Below are 21,169 nucleotides of genomic sequence, written 5' to 3' on the forward strand. Positions count from 1 at the left end.
AAAGCAGAATTTTTTTTTTTTTACCTACTCTTTAGATATATTATGCTCAACAAAAAAAAATTTCAGGAATCAAAACACCTCAAACAGTCAACAAGCAGAAAGCAAAAAGAAAGAAAACCTCTGCAGTGGCTCCAGTAGACAGTTTATGAAGGGAAGCTTAGCTTTACCATGGAGTCTGAGTCTGGGTGTAACCTAACTAGCTAGAGGATCTGCAGTTCCTGATTGACAGCAGGACCAGCTTTATGCAGATCCAGGGAGAGAGAACAGAAGCTCTGAAACAGGGATTTGGGACTCTTCGGAATCTGTCAGTCCACCATTCATGCCTTTGGTTTTTTTTTTTTTATTTTTCAACCGGCTAGATTTGTAAACAAAATAGCACAATACAGTTTCTCTTTTGTTTTTATTAAAGTGATACTGCAATGCAGTTTCACGGTCTTCAGCCAGGCACACACGTGTGGAAATTCGATATTCTCACCAAATTAGCTAATTTTTAGCCCAGTTCCCTGCTTATCTCTAGACCTTTGTGTATTAAATCCTATCTGGAGCTGTTTTCTTTTTACACAAGTGTGTTTTGCTTGTGCCTTCCTGTCTTCTTCAGTGAGGATCTTTATGTAGGTCAGGCTTGGCTTAAGCAGATTTCCTGAACCTGCGTCAGCCTAAGCTGGAGGAATTTTAATAAGCCCTCCCCTGTAGGCGTGGGCCTAAATGAGGCTAGCCTAGTTAAGCCTGATCTTTTTCTGTTTGTGGAAAGAGCTGAGCAGAGCTGAAGGCTGCATGGTGGTTTCAGAAACTGCCTCCTCCATTTGAAAAGAACAATGGTAGGAAAGGCTAGATCTTCCAATTTTACCTTATCTGAAAAGCTCGATTTGCTAAAGCTTGTGAAGCCATATGTTAAGATCCTCGAAGAACACACTAATAAACATTCAGTGATAGTAGAAAAGAATAGATGTTGGGATATCATAGCAGTTAACTACAATGCCATCGGGGTAGACCGCCCTCCTCGAACAGCCCAGGGCCTACGCACCCTTTACAAAAGGCTTAAAGAATATGCTAAACAAGAACTATTGCAGCAAAAAGAGACCCAATCAGATTTTCAAAGCAATGTTTCTGAGCCAACCAGGAAAGTTATGGAGATGATTCCCCAGATTTCCAGTTTTTGCCCGGTAAGAGACAGGAACCACATACAAAGGTAAGCTTTATTTTATTTGTTGTGGACAATTATGGCGCCTCCTATCTTTTGGGCTCTGGCTTAGTTGTGCTGGAGGCATGCTTGGTGAGCCTCCCCACAGGGGGAGCAATGAATAGTGCCTTTGTTTGCATTCTTAAAAAAGGAAAGTGAGGCTAAAAGGAATTTTTCTGCTGCTTTGGGTTTCAACCACTTACTTGTCTTCTCTCCCTTTCCTCCTTCAGTAGTGGCTGGAAAGTAAAGGTTAGGAATAAATGGGATGAAATTTATGAGAGCAGCTCGTAAACTTTTTAAGCTTTAAGTGTATTTAAGTAGCTTCTGAGCGATTGCTTCTTGTTTTACGATTACATTTCATTGAACTTTTCCATTTGGTATAAATGTAGCAATACAGAAGTACCGCAGCCTTCTGCTATTTAGTGAATTGTCACCACCTGCATCCTCTGACTAGTTTCTGAGCTAAAAAATAATTAAGTAAACTTATTAAGGAGTTCGTGTTAAGGCTATTTAAATTATTTTCCTAACATATTCAAAATAAAAAAAAAGATAGACACAAGGAAAGGAGTTAATCCTTAATCAGAAATTTATATTATTTCCAAAGTTTTTTCCTTTTCATTTATTAATAGTTTAATTTCACTTTGATCTTGATTAATACAGTAAAGGGTAAATTTTCTCATACTGTTTTGCAAGAATATTAAGCTATCATTTTTAATAATGAGAAATGAGTTATTACAGTGTTAGAAAAAAGAAGTTTGGCTTAATTTGTGTCTTATATAACTATGTCTGAGAAGCTTTAAAATTACTATTTTGTAACTAATTCAAATTTCAACCCATATCAAAAGAAGAAAAATGGCAACTAGATGCTTCTTTTGAATTATTGAATGTGTTTTGACAAAACTGTAAACTCCTTGTTAAGGAATCTAATAAAATTTTATAAGATTCTTTCTTTGGCAGAGGGTCACAATCAGTAAAATTGTCAATTACCTGGGAAGTGAGGAGAGAAAGGGTGGGTGAGAAGATTTTCAGTCGAACACATAGTTTACTTGTATAGTTATTTGAGCCCAATTCCTTACCATAGACTGCTTTTTTTATAGCTTAAAAAAATGTGTGTGTGTGTGTGTGTGTGTGTGTGTGTGTAGTGAAAAAGTGCCTAATGGGAATCTGGGTCATGGGTATATGCATATTAACTCCATGGGACCACGGCCTAATGTGGTTACTGTGGTGACAGATGATTAAAGTTTTGTATTCTGAATGCCCAGACAACTCCACAGTTAGATAGTTTTGTACTGTTACTTCTTTTTTTCCAAAAATTATTTTTTCCCTTTAAACCATAAAAAAAATAACCTTTTCATTACTGGTATAAAAATTTCTTTGGGATATTAAAAGGCAATTTTATATTTGAAAACTACATTTAAAAATCCTAGTTTTAGTTGTATATATATTAAAAATATAGTAAGTATAGAAGACATATGATATATGTAATATAGGTTTACATGTTGACCACTTACATAAACATAGTCACTTTTGGGAAAACAATATTGATAAAATGAATTGATTAACTATAATTCTATAGCTAATGTAACAAATGTTCAGTTTTTTTTTTTTCTTTTTGGGTCACACCTGACGATGCACAAGGGTTACTCCTGGCTCTGCACTCAGGAGTTACTCCTGACAGTGCTCAGGGGACCATATGGGATGCTGAGAATCGAACCCGGGTCGAACACGTGCGAGGCAAATGCCCTACCCCCTGTGCTATCTCTCCAGCCCCCAAATTTTCAGATTTTAAAGAAATATAATAAATAAACCATTTAAGTGTTTGTTATTCTATATTAATATTATTTAATTTATGTTGCTTAGACTTAGTTTGTATCATCTTGCATTCTAGTAATTATCTCAGAAATTTATAATTCTGTAATCTTAATTATGCTGCTATGCAAACTTGCCTGTTAATCTCAACACTCTTCACTTTTTTAAAAATTTTATTTTTATAAAGGTGTTTACAATAATTTATTGCATTCTATATTCCAACACCTCGGGGGAGGGGCTAAAAAGTATTTCAACACCAATCCCACCACCATTACACCTTCCCACAACCATTATTTCAAATATTCTCATTATTTCAAATATTCTCACTAACCCCAAAGCCTGCCCCAATAGCAGGACCTAAATAATTTGTTTTGTATTACTTGTAATGAATAATCCACTAAAATGATCCAAAAAAGTTTCCTTAGAGGAAAATGTGAGAAGGTTGTTGTATCTCACCCTGGAGCCATTAAACCCTTGTACAAGAGATTACTAACAGGTTGTTACAGTTTGAGCTTGTGTCCTAATATTTCTTTTTTTTTTTTCTTGATAGAGTTGAGTTGCCTACTCCTTTACACCCCATCAAATGTGGTGTGCTACTCTCGGTACATCCGTGGTGTGGAGTATGAGATGTCCACACGTTTCAGGAATTCTAAAATTTTACATATGGTGATAGAGCTGGAGTTAAATTTTTTCTAACTGGTTGGTGACTTTGGGTTTCGGGGGCATCTCTGCAGCTTGTTGCTCTCTTACGAGATTTATTTGTGAGTCTCTGGATCCTGGTTGTTAATGAGCTTCTGTGTTGCCAGAGGCAGTTCCCTGGCGTGACTGCCAGGCTCCCAGAAGAACACGGAGATGGGGGAGGTTGCCCGTATCCGGCTTCATGCGAGCCTGGAGATTTCAGTCACAAATCCTGCACAATTGAGTTTTTCAGCAGATTCACTTAAGGATGAGGTTCATCTGAACCTGCGGCAATTGGTCGTGCACATGGTGGCAGTTGGGTTATGGAGGTTTTCAGCTGCCAGGGCTCTGCCATGGGTGCGGGGACTCACCCGCCCCCCTCTGGGTTGCCATGGATGAGACTCAGCCTGGCACAAGGTCTGAGGGCATTTCTGCAGCTTATTGCTCTCTTTTGAGATTTATTTGTGGATGTTCTTCACTCTTAATGATGAAAATATCACTGTTTATTATTTAACTTGGTTAAAACTATATACTTTTTTTATATAAGACTAAGGTATTGATATTTTTGTTTCTTTAGTATCAGATTACGTTTTGTATCTTATAGCATATTTGATCCTCAAATTTTATACTTTTAATTTTAGAAGTTTTTCTTTGTTAGTCTTATGTCCTTCATGAAAACACTTTATGATTCGAGTTCTGGTCAAGATAGCAGCATAGAGCACCAGAGCTGGCGAGGAATGGCAGCTTTCAGCACTCTGAACAGCCGATGGGGGTCATAAAATTTCTGTTTGAGTGATTGTGGGTGCCCCTTGGATATTCTGTTTGAGAGAGAGCACCAGTGAGGAGACTCCCAAGGTTCCCACCCTGGGGCCCCCGTGATTTGCCACCATTTTTTCCCTGGACCAGCCCACACCGCCCACAGTATGTTAGCAAGGAAAACCTCCCTGAGGGCCAATTGCCTGAGACCCAGGAGGGGGCATGTGCCCCCTGGTCCGGCTCTGCTGGGCTGGTGGCTACAGCCCACCCAGTACTCCAAGTGGCAAACAGGAGCAGCGCTTGTCCAGGTTCTAGTCCCTGCCTGGGCCTCTGCTGCCATCACCACTGGGACCCAGGGGCATGGTGCTGCCAGTAAGTCAGTCTGGACCCAGAAGGCGAGGGCATCAGCTGCCTGATGGTGCCTTCAGGCTTCCTGATACCCCAGAATCACTGCTGTGCCTCTGGCTGGACTCCAACAACCCAAATTGTTGACTCCAACAACCCAAATTGTTGACTCCAACAACCAAGTTACCTGAGAAACCACCAAAAGTTAAGTGTGTGGGAGCCACGCCCACAAACCACCTCTGGCTCAGCCATACAAGCTCATTTATCATCCTTGCTTCAGAGACCCGTACATACATCTCAAAAGAGATTAAAAGCTACAGTTAATTTTGAAAAGACCTGGATACATGGGGGTGGGGGGAGCGGGTTAGCCCACCACCTGCCAAAGAGTCCCACTGGCAGCCACTTGCTCCCATAATCCAGAATCACCACCATGACCCGTCCAGACTCCACTGTTTCAGGACAAACCTCACCAAGATATTAATCCGCTGATAATTCTGTTATGCAAGTTTTGTGACTGAAATCTCCAGGCTTTCTCGAGGTCAGGGTGGTCTACAGCCCTCCACCTCCCTGTACTTCCAGAAGCCTAACATCCACACCCCAAAGTCAACACCCAGTTAAAATAAGCTACTCCAGCTGTACCTCCCCAGTAAAAAACACTGAATGCCCTGAATAAACACGTTGACCTCTTAGTACCCATGTTGCAAACCATAATTTACAGAAGGGGAGAGAGGAAAGGGAGAAAGACGCTTGCCATAGAGGCAAGTGGGGGTGGTGGTGATGGTAGGGGGGTAATGGGAGGGAAACGGGGGACATTGGTGGTGGGAGATGTATACTAGTGGAGAGATGGGTGTTGGAACACTGTATGATTCTAACCCAATCTGAGAAAGATTTGTGATGGTCTATTACAGTGTTTCAATTAAAAAATATTTTTATAAATAGTGTGTTCATAAGAAACCCACTTTGGGGGCTGGAGCCATAGCACAGCGGGTAGGGCGGTTGCCTTGCACGCGGCCAATCCAGGTTAGATTCCCAGCATCTCATATGGTCCCCTGAACACCACCAGGAGTAATTCCTGAGTGCAGAGCCAGGAGCAACCCCTGAGCATCTCCGGGTGTGACCCAAACAGCAGGGAAAAAAAACCTCACTTTGTTTTGCTTTACTAGTAATATTTTAAAGTGAAATGGGTTATTCCAGATATAAGCTTATTTCATATTTACATGGAAGTATGATCTCTATAAATCTTATAGTCTTTCACACATGCTAATTTGAAATAGTCATTAGCTAGATGATCTAATTTTTCTTTTGGTTTTGTTTATTCTGTTTTTTGAGGATACTCCTGTCTCTGCACTTGGGGATCACTCCTGGCTGGTCTGGGGCTCTATGGGGTGCCGATATCCAGCCCAGGTTGACTGTTGCAAGACAAGCGCCCTGTATGCTACACTGACGCTCAGGCCCCTGCTGCTGTTTTTTTTTTTTTTAACCTTTTCCTATTCTAGATTTTTTTTTGTCCTATCTAGTTGGTATTCACTGTTAATAAAAGCAAATTGAACTAATTTAAATCAAATTTATGTTTCATTCTTTCTCTTTCGAATACTCTTTACAAAAAAAGGGGGCAAGAAATGAAGGGAAGGAATTTATGTAATCTATAAATGTAATCTATAATCTATAAATAGGTTTTTCATGATAGTCATATCACACATATTTTGCGTATAATATATATGTACATATATAGCCCTTGCACAAATATCTGGTACTCTGGCAATTGAATATTCTAGAATATGGTCTTTTGGAAAGTTTTAAGTTTACATTGACTTTCTACTTGAGAATTTTCAGCAGTTTGAGCATCCTGGTAGCATGTTCTGTGTGTGTGTGTGTGTGTGTGTGTGTGTGTTTTTTTTTTGGGTAGAGGTTGGAGTAGGGAATCCCACACCTGAGGGTGCTGTTACTTAATCATTTATAAAATATTCTCTAAATACTACATTTTAAATTAATCTTCCAGTAGTTCCTGCTAGAAACTATAGTTCTTGCTAGATAGGAGCATGAATTTATTTATTTTTTTATTTTTTTAAAATGGGCTCAAGAGGGCCAGGGTCGTAGCACTTGTCTTGCACATGCCTGACCTGACCAGGCTCAATCCCCAGCACATCTCCATATGGTCCCCTGAGCCCTGCCAGGAGTGATCCTGAACAGAACCAGGAGTTAGTCCTGAGCAGTACAAACAAACTCCAGAAACAAGACCGTAAATTTCTAACCAACAACTTCATGTTATACATAGTTTTTAAAAAGTGGTAGAATTTTAACACTTTGCATTACATTTATGTCATAACAAATATTGTTTTGTCAAAGCTTAAATTACACTAAAATTAGAGTTACCTCATCATTCTCGTATTTCTCTTTAAACTCTCTCTTCTTCAGTTTTCTTATTTGTTAAGTTGGGGTATCAGTAATACCCCTCTCGTAGTTAATAAATAAAGCATTCATGTTAAAAGCAAAAAAAAATTAAAGTTATTTCTAAGTGAAATGCACCTTTTATGGGAATTCTGCAGAAAATTAATGAAGTACTTTTTTGGCTGGGTGCCATACCCAGCAACAAGACTTTAAATTTCTAACAAACAACTTCATGTTATACATAGTTTTAATGTTATACATAGTATATACATATACCCAGCAGTGCTGAGGACTTATTCCTGTCCTTATACTTAGGGATCACTCCTGATGGGCCTCGGGACCGTGTGTGGAACTGGGATCTCATGGCAAGCCCCCTATCCTCTGTATGTGGCTTTGGACCCAAATTAATGAAGTTTCAGTCCATTGTAAATAGCCATTTAAAGACATTGTATCCTAAAGGAGGTTTCAGGACCGGAGAAAGAGCTCAGTGGGTTGGAACACTGGCGTGGCCTGTAGGAGGTCTGGAGCGGTTCCAGAGCACTGAGTTCAGAGCAGTGAGAAAAACTAAACAATGACCCTAGAACCCAACGTTTTCTTTTTTCAGTTATTCAGCATAACTTGAGCACCTGGTAGGTTTTTATATAGCATTCAGTGAACCACAAGGGACCCGTGGGGTACAAAGTCTTTCCTTTGTGAACTTTATCAGGTAAAAGACTAGCAGTTAGCAACTCACTGTGGATTCACTTACATTTTTTAAAAAAATTTTGTTTTGAAATGCATTTCTTTATGACTCATTACAAGTGAATGTTTTATTTGCAAGCGTGCGCGCGCGCGCACACACACACACACACACACACACACACACACACACACACACCCCTCTGGGGGTGGAGGTGTTGTAAAAATGTATTGGGCATAAATGAGTCTGCAGTGGGAAAAGTGTCAGAAGAAGTCCTGGTTTAGGATAGGACATTTCTGTCATGCCACTCACACTGATGTGTTGTCTGGCACCTCACATGATCCCCTGAGCACTGCTGATGTGTGTATGACCCCCCATTCCGCGGACGGGACACACACACACACACACACGGTTAGGAAATGTGCCATTGCATCTGAAACTGGTTAGGACAGCAACTACATTAGTTGTGCGGGCAGAACCAGACTATAGAATACTGGGACTATCTACATTTTGCTTTTCTTTCGCAAAACTGAAATCAGTATTTACAACTCTTAAAGTGCTTTTCACTGTTCACTGCAGGTCCTGAGCCGGGCTGGTGCTGAGTGCAGAAAGCGGGAGCAGGTGGGCTCTGCGTGTGTGGGTGGCTGGTCCCCCACGCACTCAACGGCCCATTTCAGACTTGGGGTTTATGGGAACATTGAGGCTGTCAGTGCTCGGGGGGAGTTCGAAAGGACTTTGATGAGCTGCTTCTTTGATCTTGTGCAGTCCAGTTTGAAAATTAGGATGGAAGAGACCTACCTCCAGGTATATGTTTCTCAAGTCCTAACCTTACTCCATTTTGATATTCTTTGGATTAAATTTTTCTTTTTCATAATTTTCCTCAAAGCGTTAAGGCTGGATAAGTCAATGTATATTAGATACAGAATTATGCTATAATGCATTCTCATTCCTTTCTTGATTTACATTCTATAATGCTTTTTTGTGTGCTATAGTGCAAACCTGGATGAGGAAGTACAGGCTGGCACCAGCTCCCTCCAGGTAATGTTGGATCATCATCCAGTTGCTATAACTGTGGAAGTGAAGCAAGAAGAAGACACTAAGCCCCCTCTCCCTCTGCTTCTCAATTCTCAAGAAAGCGACACCGTAGAGCAAAGAGAAGAACATGACTTAGTCCATGTCATGGAAAGATCTTTGTCACCTTCACTTTCCTCTGTTGATATGAGAATGACATTGTCTCCATCTTCTGTCCGAAGGAGAGATGATATTTTTCGGCCTGAGAACGGAAACCACTGTAGGTTGCAGTTAGGCGCTACAAACCCTCAGGTTCTACAAATGTTGAAAGAGGAACATCAGATAATTTTAGAAAATCAAAAAAATTTTGGACTGTATGTTCAGGAGAAGAGGGATGGATTGAAAAGGAGGCAAGAGCTTGAAGAAGAGCTGCTGAGAGCAAAAATTGAAGTGGAAAAGCTGAAAGCAATACGCTTACGGCATGACCTGCCCGAATATAACATCCTCTAAGAGTTGTTGTTTTTTTTTAAATTTTTTTAAAAAAACTCGCAATTGATAATTCTCATTTTGACCAGTTTATTTACAGTTCTTTAAAAATGCAGTTAACCCTCTAAAGAAACTTTTTGGACATGATTTTCTAATTGTTTTATTTTCTTTTGAACTATTACAACATTGGTTGATATGGTTATATATTATGAATTCTCAATTTTTTTCCCTTAGGAAGTATAATTGTGGTCTCATAAAAAGATGTTTAATTTTGATCATTAGAATGAGTATGCAAAATTACATATGCAAACAAATACTCTTTCAGAGTTCTTATTCCAACATTTAACATTAGAGCTTTGAAAGCTGTAATTTAAGGTCTCAAGTCATTCCCATTTAAAAGCAATACAAACTGAACAATAGATGCTTATCTATGACACTGATTTTTTTTTTTCTTTTTGGTTCACACCTAGCGATGCTCAGGGGTTACTTCTGGCTCTGCACTCAGGAATTACTCCTGGTAGTGCTCCTCGGGAGGACCATATGGGATGCTGGGAATCGAACCTGGGTCGACTGTGTGCAAGGCAAATGCCCTACCCGCTGTGCTATTGCTCCAGCCCCTGACCCTGATTTTTATACCTTCAGTATTTGAAGAAGTAAACCGTAGAATTTTAGAGATAGAAAATATTTGGACATAGAAGGTATTTGTAGAACACTTTTCCCATGTCTGCAGTTTCGAGGCTAGGAAATAGGAAACAGATCCAGGGAATGCTCAAACTTCCCCAGTCTCTTAAAGCTGTTCGTGGTAGAACAAGGACCTACACTCACTTTCTGTGCCTCTGGAACTTTCTCCTTTAGTATTTCATAGATGTGAAGACATATTATGTGCCCTCAATTTTTTTTCCCTAGGAAGTATAATTGTGTCCTATACAATTTGGGTATGGAATATGGGTATGGATAAAAATATATTCCATATTAAAAAATTATTCGGAAATATTTAATTAAGCTTGCTTTTCAAGATGGGTAGTTTATGCATTGGAGATTGTATCAATTACTGCCATTTTCCTTCCATTTTTTTTTGTCTTGCAAAAAAGGTCTGTTGGAACTGTTATATACTTACTCCCTAAGAGTTACTGTTTCTTAATTCATTTCCAGTATTCTGAAAACTGTTTCGCAGTAAAGATCTCTAAAAATTATAGCAGACAAGACCGGAATCTTAGAGTGAAAGAGCAAAAAGAACTTGTTGATAGTGTATGATGTAGTTTTGTTTTTTGTAAATATTGCTATTTCAGTTTGGTGGGGGGAAAAACCCCTTGATTCTTAAAGTACACATATTAAATTTATGTTAACCCTTTAATATGTATATTACTTACAAAAATCTATTTTTGACAGTATTTAATGATGACCAACCCTTGACCTTGGATTACAAAACTGGATTACCAAGTAGCAGGGGTGAGGGAGGAGATGTGGGCTAGAGGAGGTGGTGGGATGCAGCTACTGTGGATATCAAAACCATAAATGCTAATACTGTTGTTACTTGTTACCTGAACTGTGATAATAAAATAAGCAAATGAAAAGAATTCCTTTTTCTCTGACTTGCTGAGGAAGGATTGTTTGGGGAGAAGGGGCCACTGCTGGGAGACCATGTGGTACTGGGAATCCAGACTGGGACTCCTGCATGCGTCACTCCAGCTCTTTGTGCTCTTTCCCGGGCCCCAGAAGGACTGATTTGTGTGTGTGACTGGTGGGTGGAGGCCATCTGCCGGTGCTCACAGACTGCTCCTCAGCTCAGTGCTCAGGCGTCATGTGATTCAGCCAGGGCCTCCTGCATGCACTCAGCCCATTGAATTATCTCACCTGCCCAAAGAAGGGTTTTTAATGGGCTGGAGGGATAGCACAGCGGTAAGGGCGTTTGCCTTGCACGCAGCCAACATGGCCGACCCGAGTTCGATTCCTCCGCCCCTCTCGGAGAGCCCGGCAAGCTACCTAGAGTATTCGATATGCCAGACACAGTAACAACAAAGTCTCCAATGGAGACGTTACTGGGCCTGCTCGAGCAAATCGATGATCAACGGGAGGGCCTTTACCTTACCTTTAATGGGATTAAAAATTAAAAATCAGACTTTAGAATGAGATAGGTAGAATTTTAGCTACGTGGGAAGACAGTGTGCAAGAATGAACATAATGGGGCCAGAGCATGCAGCCAACCCAGATTTGATCCCCAGCACCACACATGGTTCCCTGAGCACTGGAAGGAGTAATTCCTGATTGACAACCCAAAATTAATCCTTAATGATCATTGGGTGTGACCCAAAAGCTAAAAATGAAATAAAACTGAATATAATGAAAATGCACATAGAGAATAGGGAAGAGTATACAGACATGAACACAGTGCTAAATCAGATGATTTAAGTGAACACAAGACAACTGGTTAGGACTGCATAACCTGTATTAGGACATCTCTCTTGACTAAGTGGAATACTGTTTAGCTCCAAGAAAAAGAATTTCCTTTCCTTTCCTTTCCTTTCCTTTCCTTTCCTTTCCTTTCCTTTCCTTTCCTTTCCTTTCCTTTCCTTTCCTTTCCTTTCCTTTCCTTTCCCCTTCCTTCCTTCCTTCCTTCTTTCCTTCCTTCCTTCCTTCCTTCCTTCCTTCCTTCCTTCCTTCCTTCCTTCCTTCCTTCCTTCCTTTTTTGATGAGGGTCACACCCAGTGATGCTCAGGGGTTACCCCTGGCTCTGCACTCAGGAATTATTCCTGGCAGTGCTTAGGAGACCGTATGGGATGCTGGGGATTGAACATAGTAGGCTGTATGCAGTGCAAGTACCCTAGTCTACATAGTGTTTTAAAGACATTCTGACTTAGATGCAACCCTAAGACACAGATTTCTGGCTTATTCCTGCATGTGTTTTATTTTTCTGAAGCAAGGTTCAGAGAGAGATAGCAGAGTGAGTCCAGTTTGGTGCCCCTATATTAGAGCAATGATTTATCAAAATCAGACCTTGATTAGCATCATTAAGCATGGTTGAGAATGTAAGAGAACTGTAAACCCATTCCCTAAGGATCAGACTCTGAAGTGGGTGTCCAGCAGTCTCAGACTTCCTCTGAGCAGTTCGGAGGAAAGCTAGTATTTGGGAATCAATAGACACAGAGTACTTTGGAATCTAGCTTGGTGCCCCAAATCAGGCTAGAATCTCAAACACTTGGCTAAGAGTGGTGAAAGCCTTTCACCGTGTGGAAGGCTTCATACAAATTTGGAAGGTGGATGGTGGGCAGATCATAGATTACATTAAGTGCTATTTTTATGGACTTACACAGTAAGGAATTATTGAAGACTTTTTTTTTAAGTGTTGCTTAGTTTTGATTTATTATAAGTAACTTTGAGTGGTAGATATTGTAGTGAGGAAATAAAATTAAATTTAAATTGGTTATAGCTGCTATAGAAATGGAATAAAGATTAAAATGGTCTAATATTTTTGCTGGTTGATTGCTTAATTTTATTGATTGAAATGAAGGCATTTTATATCTGCTGTTTGAGTTAGACATTCAGTTATAAAAGTGCCTTGGGAATATGGGGTTAATATGGTACATTCTTTTGACTACTTCATATTTAATCAGCTATGATTTTTTGAATGTATTGTGACTTATCAGTCTAATGTGTGATAACGATTTATGATATAATTCTAGTAAACTCTACAGTGTAAGTTTTAACTTCTTCAAATTATTGATAGCAAACTGCTATATAAAATGTAATCCAGATTGTAATCTCAGCATGCGACTGAGGATTGGTGATGAATGTTCAGTGTGAACACTTGTGCAGTTCAATACTAAGCTAAGTCAGTTTTTCAAAATATTCTGTGGAATTTATATTCTGAGTTGTTTTTAGGAAATAGGTTTAAGACAAGTGCCATGCATATCTTTTTTGGATGGTCAACTTCTAAAATTAGTGTCGAAGGTAAACGGCATGTACAGAATTGCCCTTAAATTGTCTTGCTGCCCATTAAATAATATAAACATAGTCCATTACTGTCATGTTTTTCCCCAGCATTCTTCTAGATTGTTCTTTCTAGATGGTTGTTTAGTGAACAGATTCATTAGCATTTAGAGACTGAATCACGTTAAAAAACATTTTTGCATTTATTTGAACACAATTCAATACAGGGAGTAGCAATGAGTTAGCACTTTTCTGCAGTGAATTTACTGCAGCTATTTTTCTGAGTCAGTCATGTATAATTTTAATTTGTTCCATTGTATAATTACTTCCTCAGTCATACAACTATAATTAGCATGGTACAGTTTATGAGAATTTCTATATAAAGAAAATTTATTTGACCACTGAGCTCCATTTGGATACTGTCTATTATCATCTTGCAGAGTATTTTAGGGAAACTCTGGGCTGAAGTTTTTTGTTTATAGTCCAGCTACCCGAGTGGAGCTTGATCACTAAAGGCCTGAAGCTGAGTGCATTAGTGCTTTGGGGGATGGGGGCATCTGATGCCAGGATTTGAACTCTGGGCATCACACCTGCTGGCCAGGTGCTCTGCCACTTGAACTATCTCCCCAGTCCTGCTGTTGGGCTTAATATTGGCTTTGAGTACTGGTGGTGAGGTAAACTTCCTGAGGTACTGGGGGATGTGGTATCAAACCCAGTACTTAGGCAAAAGTGCACTCAAGCCCTTTGAGCTAACTCTTTTTTTTCTTTCTTTTTTTTTGCTTTTTGGATCACACCCAGAGCGATAGCACAGCGGTAGGGCGTTTGCCTTGCACACAGCCAACAATGCTGACCTGAGTTTGATTCCTCCACCCCTCTCTGAGAGCCCGGCAAGCTACTGAGAGTATCTTGCCCGCACAGCAGAGCCTGGCAAGCTCCCCGTGACATGTTCGATATGCCAAACACAGTAACAACAAAGTCTCCAATGGAGACGTTACTGGGCCCGCTCGAGCAAATCGACAAACAACGGGAGGGCCTTTACCTTTACCTTTACCAGTGATGCATAGGGGTTACTCCTGGCTCATGCACTCAGAAATTACTCCTAGCAGTGCTTGGGGGACCATATGGGATGCTGGGAATTGAACCCAGGTTGGCCATGTGCAAGACAAATGCCTTACCTGCTGTGCTATCGCTCTAGCCTTCTTTGAGCTAACTCTTAATGCTCCTGGAACTTTTTATTATTTTGGCTATGTATAGGACCCAAATTAGCAATTTTTGCAGAGGATAGATTTTTATTAAGGAGATCATTTAGACATAAATTCAGCCTTTACTAATGGAATACAAGTGGAATCCCCAGATGTATTGCATAGCATAAAGAATTCTTTGGGACATTGCAAAATGTAATAGTGGGAAAACTATGGGAGACTATTTTCTTTTTATTTATTTATTTTTCTTTTTGGGTCACACCCGGCGATGCACAGGGGTTACTCCTGGCACATGCACTCAGGAATTACTTCTGGCAGTGCTTGGGAGACCATATGGGATGCTGGGAATAGAACCTGGGACGACCACGAGCAAGGCAAACACCCTACCCGCTGTGTTCTCAGTCCAGCCCCTGAGAATAACTTTACTTTAGAAATATAGATTGATTCTGTGCTAGGCTTCAAAAATAACACTAAGCCAAAGGATGACTAATGAATTAGTAGATAGTTGGTAGAACACTTTTACCTATCTTATCCATAAAAACTTATGGATATATATTTTTTATTATCATGATTTTCTGAACTTGTTGTGACTTAGAGATATACTGAATGTTAATAAAGTTATGCCATTTCTATAACTTGCCAGCAGTTAATAAAATACTCAAATTAACGATTTCTTTGTTTTGTTTTTTTGGGCCACACCTGGTGATGCTCAGGGTTATTCCTGGCTGTGCATTTAGAGATCATTCCTGGCAGGCTCAGGAGACTCTATGGGGTACTGGAGATTGAACCCAAGTTGGCGGGGTGCAAGGCAAAATGCCCTACCTGCTGTCCTATTGCTCCAGCCCCTCAAATTAATTACTTTTCTTTGTTGTATAATAGTTTTAAAGATTCACTCTACCCTATTACATCTTATGTTAAGTAGTTTTTTGTTTTTAAATATTTTAGGTTTTTGTGTTTTGGGTCCCACCCCGCAGTCTTAAGGGTTACCCCTGGCCGTGCACTCAGGAATTACTCCTGACAGTGCTCTGAGGACCATGTGTGGTGCCAGGGCTCAAACCCTGGTTTACCGTGTGGAAGGCAAATGCCCCACCCACTGTATTGTTGCTTCAGCCTCCTCATGTGCCTTTTTAATGTCAAAACTTAAAAGGACATTTCGGTAATTTTGAGGGTGGCGATCTGTATTTAATATACTGTAAATGATGGTGATTAGATGTTTTATTAATACCCGTTCTTTTAAATATGAGGTAATACGTTGTACTGATTTGAATGTCCTTTGAGCACCATCAGACATTTGGATAAAATATTTTGGTGAGTTGTAATTGAAATGATACTTTTCAGATGATTGTATATTGATAACAAAAATACTACACCTAAATATTTTTTCAAATGTTAAATCCACAAAATCTCAGGGCCAGGACCGGAGCAACAGTACAGTGGGCAGGGCAATTGTCTTGCCAACCTGGGTTTGATTCTGGGCATCTCATATGAACCTCGGACCGCCAAGAATGATTCCTAAGTGCCGAGCCAGGAGTAATCCCTGAGCATTGACAGGTGTGTGACCAGAAACCCCCTCCCCACCGCTCACCCCCCAAATCTACAAATTCTACAAATATTAAACATATTTCATGGTGAACTTGATTGTAAATACTCAAAAGTAAGTTTTGGGCCAGAGTGATAGTCCAGAGGGTCAGGTGCTTGCCTTGCGCACGGCCAACCCGGGTTCAACCCTCGGCACCCCACATGGTCTCCTGAGCACCACTAGGAGTGATCCCTGATTACGGAGCCAGGAGTAAACCCTGAGCACTTTTCTTTGGGTGGAGCCCCAAAAATGAAACAGAATATGGTTTCAAGTCTTAATATATATATGAGAAAAATAAATAAGTAAATGAGAGTAGCACTGTGGCACCGTAGCACTGTTCTCCCATTGTTCATCGATTTGCTTGAGTGGGCACCAGAAATGTCTCCATTGTGAGACTTGTTACTGTTTTTGGCATATCGAATATATCACGGGGAGCTTGCCAGACTCTGCCGTGCGGACGGGATACTCTCGGTAGCTTGCCAGGCTCTCCGAGAGGGACAGAGGAATTGAACCCAGGTCAGCCATGTGCAAGGCTAATGCCCTACCTGCTGAGCTATCACTCCAGCCCCAAATAAGTGATTAGAATTTTAAAATTTGCAGCCTCGGAGTCTGGGAGATGGTGCCATGAGCAGTGCGGGGTATTATGTGTTCCACACTGGATGGCCCCAGATGTAGCCTTAGAGGTTCTCAAGCCCAGCCCAGGTGACCCTGGTGGCCCTTGCTCATGGCAGGGCCACTTTTGGAGCTGCGAGCACTGCAGAAGCCCTTGCATCAAGCTCCTGATTGGGTTGGCCAGACATGACTAGAAGGGGACCCCTCCACCACAGAATGCAACCTTAATTTAATTTTGACTTTCACACTGAATCTTTTTATATGATTTGAGAAATTGGTTCAATATACTTAGACGATTTGAATTATTTGAATCAGATTAGTGACTAACTTGAATTTATATGAGTTGTTTAGTGTTTAATTGCTTTTTAAATAGTGGAAAGCGAGACAAATAAAAATACCATAGAAGTCAAACCCAAGGAACTCAAATAGATACGTTATTAGATTTATAGTGCTGCTCAGTAAATTATGTTTCAGATTTGTGAGTTTGTTCCAAAGTTTCGGAAAATCTTCAGTCAGAAGTAGTTTATAGTGTTCTCTCACGTCTGCCCCCTAAACTCCACAATCAGGGGGGCTGCGTTTGCCTTGATTGTGGTCAATCCGGGTTCCATCCATGGCCCCTGGTAACGTCCCCCATGTATGACTAGGAGTGATCTCTGACAATAGACAGAGCCAGGAATAATCCCTGAGTATTGCCAGGTGTGATCCCCAAAACAAAACAAACAAAACAAAAGAAAAAAAATTCCCTCCACAATTGATGTTTTGCTAAGTTTGAGTCACTATACATTTACTTGGGCTGGATCCATAGCACAGCCGTAGGGCATTTGCCTTGCATGCAGCCAGCCCGGCCGAGCCAGGTTCGATTCCTCTGCCCCTCTTGGAGAGCCCAGCAAGCTACCCAGAGTATCTCGTCCGCACAGCAAAGCCTGGCAAGCTCCCTGTGACATAATTGATATGCCAAACACAGTAACAACAAGTCTCAAAATGAAGACATTACTGGGCCAGCTCGAGCAAATCGATGAACAACGGGAGGACAGTGCGGTGCTACGCTTACTTATCTGTACATCCATCTTTGTTGTTGTTGCTGTGTTTAGACCACACCTGGCAGTTCTTGGGAGCACTCCCTACTGTGTGCCTTGGGGTGCCCAGGCAGTCCTGCAGGGCTAGGGATCAAACCTCGTCTCCTCCTTGCAAAGCATCGGGCAGGTATCTCTCTGGTCCCATTGAATGTTTGATTTTTTTTTTTTCCCTTTTGGTTTGGGTTTGGGTTTTGGCTTTGTTGGTGCTCAGGGACCCCCTAGCTCTGTGCTCAGGAGTGACCCCTGGCTCTTCCCTGCCAAGGACAGAACTGGAGTCAGCTGACTGAAAGGCAGTGACCTTGGCCCAGCTGTTATATCTCTAACCTCATCATTCTATTTTTTTTTCTTTTTGGGTCACACCCAGCGATGCACAGGGGTTACTCCTGGCTCATGCACTCAGGAATTACTCCTGAGTGCTTTGGGGGACCATATGGGATACTGGAAATCGAACCCAGGTCAGCCATATGCAAGGCAAACATACCCACTGTGCTATCGCTCCAGCCCCATCATAATTCATTTTGTTTTTTTTAAAAAAACAAGTTTTTAAATAAGTTACAGGATTTGTTAGAATACTTTTCTCCTGAGCACGTGCGCATGAGTAGTATCAACTGGAGTTCATGATCTGTGTATCTGACATTTTTAAGGTAAGATTTATAAGCAGTGAAAATGATTGAATCTCAGGCGACGAATTTGACAAACAACCACACCTATGTGTAGTTTAAAGCCCTCCAGCGATTTTGTGATTTAAGTCATGCTATAAAGGCTTCAAATATTGTCGTTACCTCAGTAAGTTCTCTCTTAAAAACTCTACTATATAGTTTATCCATTTTCTTTTGATGGACTTCAGATGTCAAAAGATGAACTTTCCAAACTTGGCCTATTATCTATAAAGATTTTATGAATATTCTAGTATAAGTTTGCTATGAACATAATATTGAATTGGGGAATGTTTGACTTGTTAAGAAAAATTCTTGAACCCAGCTGGAGAAAGCAAATCACTTCACAATGCTTTTTCAGCATGTCTGATTTGGGGGGGGGGTAAACTCTAAATAATAGTGGTGAATCTTTTATTGAAACAATCTAATCAAAGCGGATAGAGTGTTAACTAGAATTCATCTGCCTCACAGGGACGGGGAGGGGTGGGGGGTGGGGTTTTATTGGGGTTCTTCATGGGAAAAAATAAGTATTGGTAAAGGGAAATGTGTTTGATATTTGCATGACTGAGACATAAACCTGAAAGCTTTGTAACCTTTCCCACAGTGATTCAATAAATAAATAAAAAAAAAAAAAAGAAAAATTCTAATATTAGCTCAAAGTGGCCCTGCCATTTTACCTTAACAAGTATTATTTTAAAAAATAAAACTGCATTGTTCAGTGGTTGTAGTCTTACTTTAGAAATGATAAATGAATTAAAATTCTCTGCTGGCAATTTTACTATATGGGTATATTGTATTTTGATTTTTTATTTTAACTGATAATTATAAAATATATTGCCCCTGAAGTGCTCCTAAGGTATTCTGAGCAAATCGAGGTATTCTGAGAATGATCTTTAAAGCAAAGAAGGTTTATTTATACATAGTGAGTCTTGTGCTTAGTTGTTACTCATTTTCTTTTTAGATTAAAAATAAGCAATAAATGATTTTCAATTTGGAAGAATTTATCTATTAATATCTGTATATACTTTTTAGTGTAATTTAGACTTCTTCAAATCTTAAATGTGTATTGGTTATATATTAAAGCCTATTGTGTGCTCTAGGTTTTAGTAATTTTAAATGTAAAAATTATATACTGGGGTAGGGGTGATATACTATCTTCAAGGATATTTGTATTGTGTGTTAAATTTAATTATATGAAACATTAAGCATCCTTTTCTATTAGCAGCAGTATATATTTAAAGGTAAAGGTAAAGGCCCTCCCGTTGATCGTCGATTTGCTCGAGCGGGCCCAGTAACGCCTCCATTGGAGACTTTGTTGTTACTGTGTCTGGCATATCGAATATTCTCGGTAGCTTGCCGGGCTCTCCGAGAGGGGCGGAGGAATCGAACTCGGGTCGGCCATGTTGGCCGCGTGTAAGGCGAACGCCCTACCTGCTGTGCTATCGCTCCAGCAAAATTTATAAAAAAAAAAATCCTTAAAAGACTTGAGTGTAGGGAATATATAATTCAGCATCCAATCCTAGAATGACTGCAGTTAGGAATCACTCATTAAGATGATAATGTCCACTAATAGGAGAATCACATTCTATTCTACTTCCTCGTCTATCAGAGCATGATTTTAAGCATCCTCCAGTTGCGAATCTTGCACAGAGGCTTTCCAACTCTTGTTTATGCGGACATGGTTTTAGGTGTGTTTTTTTTTCTTTTCACTTAAAAAGTACATTACTGAGTTAGAGAGGTGTGGGAATGGATCAGTATCAAGATCAGAAATAAAAATTACAGTGACTAAAGAGTAGAAATAGGAGATTTTTGCCTTGTATGTGGCTGACCCAGGTTCTATCCCTGGCACTCCATATGGTCCTCTGAGCCCGCGAGAGTGATCCCTGAATGCAGAGCCAGGAGTCAGCCCTAAGCGCAGCCACTTGTGACCCAGGAACTCCCCCCCATCTCCACCCCAGCCCACCCCCTAAATAGAAAGGAAATAAGAATTACAGTTTAGGTGTAGTTACTGGATGACTGACTAGTCATAGATAGAGCAAATCTGTCAATTATTTATGTACTTTAAGTTCTAGATGTAGGACTTTGTGTATATATGTTCACTTCCTAATTGTTTTTATTCTTTTTTTTAAATTTTTTTTTTTTTTTTGCTTTTTGGGTCATACCCAGCGACACTCAGGGGTTACTCCTAGCTCTGCACTCAGTTATTACTCCTGGCGGTTCTTGAGAGACCATATGGGATGCTGGGGATTGAACCCAGGTTGGCCGCTTTCAAGACAAACGCCCTCCCTGCTGTACTATCACTCTGGCCCAGCCAATTGTCTTTATTCTGCTGTTTGGAATTACACGCTCTTTCTCAACCTAGAAGCCTACATTTGAAGTGGGACTAGTGTCTCGATGTAGCTTTGTAGTAAGTGCTTTGCTGTGTATGAAAGCCGGGACTTGATGACCAGCTCAAAAAAAAAAAAGGAAAGGGAAATGTTAAAATAGAACTAAGTGTGAATGGGCATGAGGATGGTGGTGCATCATGGTGGTTCATATTGAGGTAGCGTACTCCAGCCTTACCATCCCGATGAAAATACTGAATGCCCCAACAAACACGATGAGCTTTGAGGACCTGTATGACAAACCATAGCACTGGGTAGCACTGCCCTCCCGTTGTCCATCGATTTGCTCGAGTGGGCCCAGTAATGTCTTCATTTTGAGACTCGTTACTGTGTTTGGCATATCGAATACGTCACGGGTAGCTTGCCAGGCTCTGCCGTGCGGTTGAGATACTCAGTAGCTT

General features: G+C 40.5%; 2 protein-coding genes across 2 annotated transcripts in view; both read left to right on the top strand.

Moving 5' to 3' along the window:
- The first annotated feature begins 763 nt into the window (after window positions 1-763).
- FSBP (fibrinogen silencer binding protein) lies at window positions 764-9,380 on the top strand. Its single transcript, XM_056110232.1, has 2 exons — window positions 764-1,189; window positions 8,828-9,380. The coding sequence occupies exons 1-2, from the start codon at window positions 816-818 to the stop codon at window positions 9,354-9,356; spliced, it is 903 nt and encodes a 300-aa protein (XP_055966207.1). The 5' UTR covers window positions 764-815; the 3' UTR covers window positions 9,357-9,380.
- Window positions 1,077-21,169, top strand: part of RAD54B (RAD54 homolog B) — a 55,729-nt gene continuing 35,636 nt past the window's right edge. Inside the window, exon 1 of the mRNA XM_056110244.1 lies at window positions 1,077-1,189. The gene's annotated coding sequence lies outside the window, so the exon portion shown is untranslated. The remainder of the gene's footprint in view (window positions 1,190-21,169) is intronic.

This window comes from Sorex fumeus, unplaced genomic scaffold (genome assembly GCF_029834395.1).
Source record: "Sorex fumeus unplaced genomic scaffold, SorFum_2.1 ptg000002l, whole genome shotgun sequence".
In the NCBI taxonomy this organism is placed as follows: Eukaryota; Metazoa; Chordata; class Mammalia; order Eulipotyphla; family Soricidae; genus Sorex; species Sorex fumeus.

Coding starts and splice junctions, on each gene's coding strand:
- FSBP (XM_056110232.1), top strand. CDS start 816: ATGGTAGGAAAGGCTAGATCTTCCAATTTTACCTTATCTGAAAAGCTC. Junction 1,190..8,827: donor GACAGGAACCACATACAAAG/GTAAGCTTTATT, acceptor TGTGTGCTATAG/TGCAAACCTGGATGAGGAAG.